This window comes from Octopus bimaculoides, chromosome 15 (assembly GCF_001194135.2).
Source record: "Octopus bimaculoides isolate UCB-OBI-ISO-001 chromosome 15, ASM119413v2, whole genome shotgun sequence".
Classification (NCBI taxonomy): domain Eukaryota; kingdom Metazoa; phylum Mollusca; class Cephalopoda; order Octopoda; family Octopodidae; genus Octopus; species Octopus bimaculoides.
In genome coordinates this window covers 40,319,582-40,328,966 of record NC_068995.1, presented here as the reverse complement: position 1 = coordinate 40,328,966, position 9,385 = coordinate 40,319,582, and the positions used below count along the sequence as shown (strand labels likewise).

General features: G+C 38.5%; 1 protein-coding gene across 2 annotated transcripts in view; it reads left to right on the top strand.

Annotated features, from left to right (window-relative positions):
- The window catches only part of LOC106871718 (DIS3-like exonuclease 1), a 37,122-nt gene that overhangs the window by 23,115 nt on the left and 4,622 nt on the right, over window positions 1-9,385 (top strand). For both annotated transcript variants that reach the window (XM_014918328.2, XM_014918329.2), the window contains 5 exons: window positions 422-517; window positions 2,519-2,671; window positions 5,243-5,392; window positions 6,834-6,941; window positions 7,795-7,943. In XM_014918328.2, coding sequence (XP_014773814.1) covers window positions 422-517; window positions 2,519-2,671; window positions 5,243-5,392; window positions 6,834-6,941; window positions 7,795-7,943 — 656 coding nt within the window. The remainder of the gene's footprint in view (window positions 1-421; window positions 518-2,518; window positions 2,672-5,242; window positions 5,393-6,833; window positions 6,942-7,794; window positions 7,944-9,385) is intronic.

Here is a 9,385-nt window from a genome sequence, read left to right as displayed (position 1 = left end):
ACCATCATCATCATCATCATCATCTAATGTCCATTTTCCATGCTGACATGGGTTGGACGGCTTGACAGGAACTAGCAAGCCAGAGGACTGCTCCAAACTCTTGTCTGGTGCAGTTGAGGAATGTTCTTTGTTTCTTTGAAAGACAGTCTCTGGCAAGATTTTATCTGAAATAATTCTTCTAACTTTGATAAAGAAGTCGAGTGGGGTTATGAGGGAATGATGTAAGGACTGTCTCATGAAATTTGGCACCAAAATAGTTCAGCTTAAAAACAATAAGCCATCAGACTCAGAAACTAATTCAAACTTATGAATTTGGATAATAAAAAAAAAAGCTTCCAATCCCAAAATAACCAAAATTTTTGTTTATTATTATTATTATTATTATTATTATTTTTTTTTTTTTACTTCATCATACTTTCAGCATTTAGAAGTCCATGATACAGTAGCCGAGTGCATGATTTTAGCCAATGAATGGGTAGCTTGGAAGATATCTTCAACATTTATTAACCATGCATTGGTAAGTATGATCTTAATTTAATTCTCAGTGAGTAATCTTGTACAGTGGAAGAGAAAAGATAACGACCTCTAATATTTGTAACTTTGTAAAGCAGGGAGCTGCCAGAATTGTTAGCATGCCAGGCAAAATGCTCAGTGGCCTTAACATTAACGTCCTGTGTTCAAATTCTGCTGAGGTTGACTTTAGCTTTCATCCTTTCAGGGTCAATAAAATAAGTACCAGTCATACACTGGATCGATATATATAATCAACCAATCCCAACCCCTGAAATTGCTGACTTTGTGTCAAAATTTGAAACTAATATTTGTAGCTTGCTTACCAACCACATGGTTCTGGGTTCATTCCCACTGCGTAGCACCTTGGACAAGTGTCTTCTACTATAGCCTCGGGCCGACCAAAGCCTTATGAGTGGTTTTGGTTGAGGGAAACTGAAAGAAGCCCGTCGTACGTATGTATATATATATATATTTGTATGTGCATGTGTATGTTTGTGTTTATCCCCCCAACATCGCTTGACAACTGATGCTGGTGTGTTTATGTCCCCCGTAACTTAGTGGTTCGGCAAGAGAGACCGATAGAATAAGTACTAGGCTTACAAAGAATAAGTCCTGGGGTCAATTTAGTCGACTAAAGGCGGTGCTCCAGCATGGCCGCAGTCAAATGACTGAAGCAAGTAAAAAAAAATATGAAATTAGAAGCCGAATAACCCACATTATTGTTAAGTGTTCTCACTTGGAAGGAATGGAAAGTGTTTTGGAAAACCAGGCTATGGTTTGCTGTTGCTGGGAAATCCTACTACACAACATCCACCTTAAATTTTGTTGGGAAATATCATTAAGGGCCACAGTGGTGTTTCAAAACCCTGTCAATTGTCAGAGTTTCTGCTGTATTTAGCAGTAAGCGGCCTATTTACAGCTAGTTGAACTGGGCTAATAAATGTTATTCCGAAACACATTCCAGTATTTATGACAGGCTGTTAACCACTGACCTGTTTATGTGCTAGAAATAGCAGCAGATAAATCCCTCTCATATCACACCCTACCATGACAACAAAGAAATGACACATTTGGTAATGTAATCCTAGATACATATCGGCTGAAAAACAACAGAATGACAATTGATGGTCACATCTGGAACACCGCTGATCACATATATACTCTGTCTGAGTTAACTAAGGGAAATGGGAGAGGCTGAACAACAACAACAACAGCCATTAGTAACATAGTCCTTTTTTTTATGTGTATATTACTATAAAAGTGGAGGCACAATGGCCCAGTGGTTAGGGCAGCGAACTCGCGGTCATAGGATCGCGGTTTCGATTCCCAGACCGGGCGTTGTGAGTGTTTATTGAGCGAAAACACCTAAAGCTCCACGAGGCTCCGGCAGGGGATGGTGGCGAACCCTGCAATACTCTTTCACCACAACTTTCTCTCACTCTTTCTTCCTGTTTCTGTTGTACTTGTAATTCAAAGGGCCAACCTTGTCACACTCTGTTTCATGCTGAATATCCCCGAGAACTACGTTAAGGGTACACGTGTCTGTGGAGTGCTCAGCCACTTGCATGTTAATTTCACGAGCAGGCTGTTCCGTTGATTGGATCAACTGGAACCCTCGACGTCGTAAGCAACAGAGTGCCAACACACACATTACTATAAATATGAAAAGAGAAAAAACCTTTTTGTTATGACTTATAAGTAAAAGGGGTGCATCAGTGACCCTTTTTTCAAGGTTTCTAACACTGTCAAGATAAAGGGAGGAAGTGATGATTAAGTCACAGACTCAGTCCAAATACTTCCATTAGTGTGGTCTTTACTAAAAGCCTCTCTCGAAGAAGGAATGGTGTTGAACCAGATGACAGGTTAAGTCTACCTTGGCTATTGAAGAAAGGAATTTTAAACTGATTAAATTGTGTCATCATTTTAATTAGAACTAATATAAACAAAAATATATCGTTTATTGTGATTACATTAATTATCTTTTTTCTGTCTGGATGTTTTTCAGTTACGGCACCATCCTTTACCACGTCAGGAATTCTTTCAAGACATTATTGATTTTGCTAAGGTGAAAAACTTTACCATTGATACCACTTCCAATAAATCTCTGGGTGACTCTCTCGACAGGTGTGTTGATCCTAATGACATCTACTTCAACAAGGTGAAACTAGTTTTCTTTTCCTTCTTTTTTTCTTTTTATCTTTTGTATTTAAAATGAGTAAAAGACCATCAGGTATACACGTATCAGTACTTACATACATACATACATACATACATACATACATACATACAGATATACATACATTCACACATACACACATATACATACCATTCATACATATACACAATCATGGTTGTGTGGTTTAGAAGCTTGATTTGCAACCATGTAGTTTCAGTTTCAGTCCCACTGCACAACACCTTGAGCAAGTGGCCCTGGGCCAACCAATGCCTTGTAAGTGAAATTGGTAAACAAAGTGTGTGAAAGTCTGTGCTATAGACACATATACGTATGTGTGTGTTTGTGTTTTTTGCCCGCCCTCCCTCTTCCTACCACTTGCAAGCTGGTGTTGATTTGTTTAACTTAGTGGTTTGGCAAAAGAGAACAATAAAATAAGCACCAGTACCTTACTGGAATTGATTTCTTTGACCAAAACCTTCCAAAGTGGTGCCCCAGCTTGGCCACACTCCAATGGCTGAAACAAGTAAAAGATAAACAATAAAGATATGTACACCAGCAGACGCACATACACACACCCACCCACACATGCTGACCTATTTACTGTTATATTACAAAAATGTTAGCCAAGGGAAGCAACTCAAGTGGGCCAATGTCATAAATTTAGATAATTCAGCAGGTGATGGTGTACTGAATAATTCAAACAATTCTAAACGTATTGAAATTTGTGTTTTTGTTGGTGAAAGAAAATGAAAGCCCAACGGCAATTGTGACTCTCAAACAAAAGGGAAATAAATTCTCAAAATTTAAGCCTGATCTCTCTGAAGATTGAGTTTTCGTGCTTCATGAGAAATCTGATTGTTGCTTGATAACAAAGATGACACATGGCATGTTTTTATCCATGTTGCCAGTACCGCCTGACTGGCCTTCGTGCGGGTGACACATAAAAGCACCCACTACACTCTTTGAGTGGTTGGCGTTAGGAAGGGCATCCAGCTGTAGAAACTCTACCAAATCAGATTGGAGCCTGGTGTTGCCATCCGGTTTCACCAGTCCTCAGTCAAATCGTCCAACCCATGCTAGCATGGGAAGCGGACGTTAAACGATGAGGATGATGATGATGATGATGACTGCATCATGTCCATAACTGCTTCATTTTTAACAAACATTAGATTTTATCCCCAACTCATCATCTTCAGCCTCGTTTTAGCAGGTCTTCAACTCATCTGTTATAGCCTAGAGAATTATAATAAACCAGAGGATACTGAAACTTGATCTCTGTTGGACACCTACCTGCATATTATATTCTTTTCTGAATTCATTGTTAACTTTCTCCTTGCTCATAATATCTGTACAGGGCTTGCATGACCCTCACAAACCATTCATCTCCTTTCCCTTCTGACCACCACCTTACTGAATACAGTGCCCTGTCATAGACCTTTTCAGGTCACCAAATTATAGACAGACTGTTCTGACTTTTTAGTGAGAACATCTGTTGTCATTGTCCTACTAGGAAAAGTGTATCAGTGCAAGTCATTGCAGGAACAAAACCTAAACGGCATCCTCATCACCGTTAGTGTCCGCCTTCCATGCTGGCATGGGTTGGACAGTTTGACAGGAGCTGGCCAAGTAGAAGACTACCCCAGACTACATGGTTTATATGGCAGGATACCCTTCCTAACACCAACCACCCCTCAGATTGAACTGAGTGCTTTTTACATGGCACCAGCACTGGCGAGGTCAGTTTTGGCATGGTTTTTACAGCTGGATGCCCTTCCAAATGTCAACTACTTCACAGTGTGGAATAGATGCTTTTTATGTGGCACCAGCACCGGCAGGGTTACCAAGTAACTTGCAAGACAAATTTACTCTTTGTTCAATCTGTTGTGCAATAACTCTTGCAGTTACTTTCATAACCTTGTCCATCAAATTGATACCTCTATAGTTGCTCCTTTGTGGAGCATATCCTTTATTCTTGCAGTCGATGACACTAGTACTCTTTACTTGTTTCAGTCATTTGACTGCGGCCATGCTGGAGCACTGCCTTTAGTCGAGAAAATCGACCCCAGGACTTATTCTTTATAAGCCTAGTACTTATTTTATCGGTCTCTTTTTGCCGAACCGCTAAGTTACGGGGACGTAAACGCACCAGCATCGGTTGTCAAGTGATGGTGGGGGGACAAACACAGACACACACACACACACACACACACACACATATATGTACATATGTATGACGGGCTTCTTTCAGTTTCTTTCTACCAAATCCACTCGCAAGGCTTTGGTCGGCCCGAGGCTATAGTAGAACACACTTGCCCAAGGCACCACGCAGTGGGACTGAACCCGGAACCATGTGGTTGGTAAGCAAGCTACTTACCACACAGCCACTCCTGCGCCTATGTATGCCAATTATTAGTTAAGACACCTCTGTATTCTACATGATTGACTACAAGAGTGACTAACTTGTGTTCCACTTTGTCATACATTTTCATCCTCTTAGCAACTATCCCTGATGTTTGCATATTAATTCATGTTTTCTTATTTGTCTGTTTTCAGCTTTTACGAATGATGGCAGTGTTAGCAATGCCCCAGTCACTATATTTTTCAACTGGCTCTTTAAATCGAGATAATTTCTTTCACTATGGATTAGCTCTGGATGTCTACACACATTTTACATCACCTATTCGCAGATATGCTGATATCCTTGTAAGTTCATCTAATCTCTTTCCTCTAAATATGATTCTGTACATTTAATGTTTAATTTTGCAAAAGTGGTGAGCTAACAGAATTCTTAGCATACTAGGCAAGATGTTTTGCAGCATTTCATCTGTTTATACGTTCTGAGTTCAAATTCTGCCAGGGTCACCTCTGCCTTTATCCTTTCGGGTTCAATAAATTAAGTACCAGTTGAGTACTGGGGTTAATGTCATTGACTTACCCCTCCTCCAACTTGCTGGTGTTGTGCCATATTTTGAAACCAATATTTCATGTTGCTATTAATTAGATTTTTATATCATTTAATATTTCAGTAAAAGAAGATCTAAAGAGGTATTTTAAGCTTTGTAGAACTTCTGGTTCTATTCTGTGTCTTAGTTATGAGTTCAAATTATAGATTATCAACATCATGTTTGGTCTTCCTTACAAACAAATACTGATCGTATAATTTAGGGAAAATATTATTTGTGATGCTTCAGTTAATTTTACTTCTTGTAATTTACAAGGATCTCTGGCACCAATACTTAACTCTTTCGAAACTAATCTACCCTAAGACTGTCTCTGGTTCTATAGTACAATCTTCCTGTTTTCAAGTGATATGTTCCAAACATGAACTTCATAATGACAAAATTATTTTACTGTATTTTACATTACTTTTGAAATGAAATGAAAGAGATAGGGTGTTTCAAAACAGGAATCTGAAAATATAAGGGTTAAATTTTACTAGTCATGTATGGGGGGTCAATATAATAACAATTCTTTGCTCCTAAATTTATCACCTGGTCCCTGTCTTATAAATCAGTATCATATACTAATTGATGATTTATTATTTGTGATTCTTTAAACCTTTTGTTACCATATTACTGTCAAATATGCCGCCTTTGTTTCAGTTAATTCTTAAAATAATGAAGTATTTAGTAAAATAACTTTCTCATTATTAAGCTTAGGTTTTGAACAAATTAGCATCAAATTTTGAAGGAAGATTATAATTTAGTCGACTTTAAAACAATAAATTTATGTCATAGAACCTGGGGTGGTCTCAGGTAGGTTGATATCAAAAGGGTTAAAAAATTAGTCTCAATCAATGATTTTTACAAATCGCAAGAATCCATGAGGTCCTCTACTTAAGTTGGTCTTATGCTGACAGAAAAGAAATCCTTGTTTTTTAGTTCTAAATCAGCCCTATTCATGATCGTCTTATATTATGGACACAACATAACTACATTAACTGATGTGTCTTTTTTCTTCGATGACAGTGATGTGTAATTTTAGATTAGGGGCCAATGTTTAAAATTTTGGCGTGATTCCTTAGTTTCACAGCTTTTGTGTCTCTTTGAAATGAATTATTGTAAATTATTTTGGTTACTGCTTTAATATTTGTTCTTTTTTTTTTTTTTTTTTTTTTTTTTTTTTTTTTTTTTTTTTTTTTGAGGTCCATCATCAACTCTTGTCAGCGATTGGGGAAGGTCCTGATGACTACAAGCTACCCGGCAATGAAGAACTGCAGAAGTTCTGCGATCACATTAACATGAAGCACAGAGTAAGACATATGCCCTCCTTTGCCACCTCTGCCACCACCACAACCACCACCATCATCATCATCATCCTCATCATTATCATTGCTATCATTTACATGGAGCAGAATGAGACATACATCCTCCTTCAACACCACCACCACCACCACCATCATCATCATCACAGTCGTCACTACTACTATCCTTATCATTGTCAACATCACCACTGTTATCATCATAATTATCATTACCAATATCATCACTGTCATCTTCATCACCACTACAATTTTACAATTTGCTCCATAATTATTAACGTCATTAACCTCCCATCATCATCATCATCTGCAGCTGCAGCATTATCCTGATCCCTATTTGTATGTATTGTCCAGTGACCAAAGTAGACTACCTGCATCTCTGATGTTACCAAAACAAGAATTTGTTATTTAGCAGAATAAGAGAATTAGACAAGATGCATTGCATTATTTGTTTTCACTCTCTTTACGATCTGAGTTCAAATCTCACTGTGGGCCACTTTTCCTTTAATGGAAAGTACCTGTCATATACTGGGGTCACTATAATCAGTTAACATCCTGTACCAAATTTTAGGCCTTGTGCCAATGCTAGAAACATGATGATGATGATGATGACGACGATGGTAGTGGTGGAATGTTTTTCATTGTAAGTTAAAATTGTCAAGATTAACTTGGAGCAAGTCTTAACAACAATTGAAAGGATTTTGTCCCCATTTTTCTCCTACTAACGTCGTGAGACCCCTTATAAAGGTTATGAGTGCATTGCACTCCCTTATTCTTCTCCCTGTACCATAATAAAAAAATATACAGAAATTAAATTAAACTGTAACAATTTTGTGTTTTTCAGGCAGCACAGAATGCTCAACGTGATTCACAGAAAATGTTCCAAGCTTTATATTTCAAAGACAAATCTTTAGACAAAAATAAGGAAGACGTTATTGCTGAAGCTATTGTGATTCAGCTCAGATCTAATGGTGTCCTTGTCTTTGTACCTCGGTATGTTCAGCACACAATTTGTCTTAAGATAATGGTCATGGATTGTGTATAACACTCTGCTTGCCTGTGTATGTATGTGTGTGTGTGTGTGCATGCATATGTGTATGTGTGTGTAGGGAGAATTTTAAAGTTCCATGCACATACTTCATACACACGTATGCTAGGTTCACACTTGTCTCACTTGTTACCCATGCTTCAGTTATCCTACAGAGTTGTTCCCCTTGCCAGTCACGCTTCTAGTGACCTCTTCCTACTCCCGGTCATTTCGCCATGCAGTGACCATACAACTGAGACACATTTACTCTTTTCTTTCTCCACTTTTTTTTTTCTAGAAGTGCATTAAAGACTTTTCTTTCTATTTTCTTCTGAGTGTGTAACCTAGTACTCTTTTTCTCTTCCTTGCCTGTGAGTTATTTATAATTTTCGCACCACACACACACATAGGGATGAACATGTTGACATAAAGAGAAGAGTACTTAATTCAGAAGTGGTGTATTTATTATTATTATTATTATTAATATTGTTATCATTATCATCATCATCATAGGCGTAGGAGTGCCTGTGTGGTAAGTAGCTTGCTTACGAACCACATGGTTCCGGGTTCGGTCCTACTGCATGGCACCTTGGGCAAGTGTCTTCTACTATAGCCTCGGGCCGACCAAAGCCTTGTGAGTGGATTTGGTAGATGGAAACTGAAAGAAGCCCATCGTATATATGTATATGTGTGTCTGTGTTTGTCCCCCTCCCAACATCACTTGACAACCGATGCTGGTGTGTTTACGTCCCCGTAACTTAGCGGTTTGGCAAAAGAGACCGATAGAATAAGTACTAAGCTTACAAAGAATAAGTCCTGGGGGCGATTTGCTTGACTAAAGGCGGTGCTCGAGCATGGCCAGTCAAATGACTGAAACAAATAAAAGAGTAAAGAGTATTATTATTATTATTATTATTGTAATGCCAAAGCAGCAAGTTGATAGAATCAATAGTGCTTAGAGCAAATGGACAAAAAGCATTATGACATTTATTCTGACATCTTATGGTTTGAGTTCAAATCCCGTCAAGGAGCATTTTGGACGGAACCACCGGCCTGACATGGGAAGCCGCCAAGAAACACTCCAATGACCACAAAAAGTGGAAAATAACTGTTGAGATCCTATGCTCTACAAGGGGCAAAAAAAGGATTAAGAAGAAGAGAAGAAGTATTTATTCAAAGCTTAAGGTGGTGAGCTGGCAGAATCGTTAGCATGCTTGGTAAAATGCTTAGCAGCATTTTGTCTGTCCTTGTTTGTCCCCTCTATATTTAGCCCCCTTGTGGGCAGTAAAGAAATAAGCATTTTGCCTGTCTTTATATTCTGAGTTCAAATTCTGCTGGGGCCTACTTTTCAGGGTTGACTAAATAAGTATCAGTTGAGCACTGGAGTCGATGTAATCGATTCCCCCCC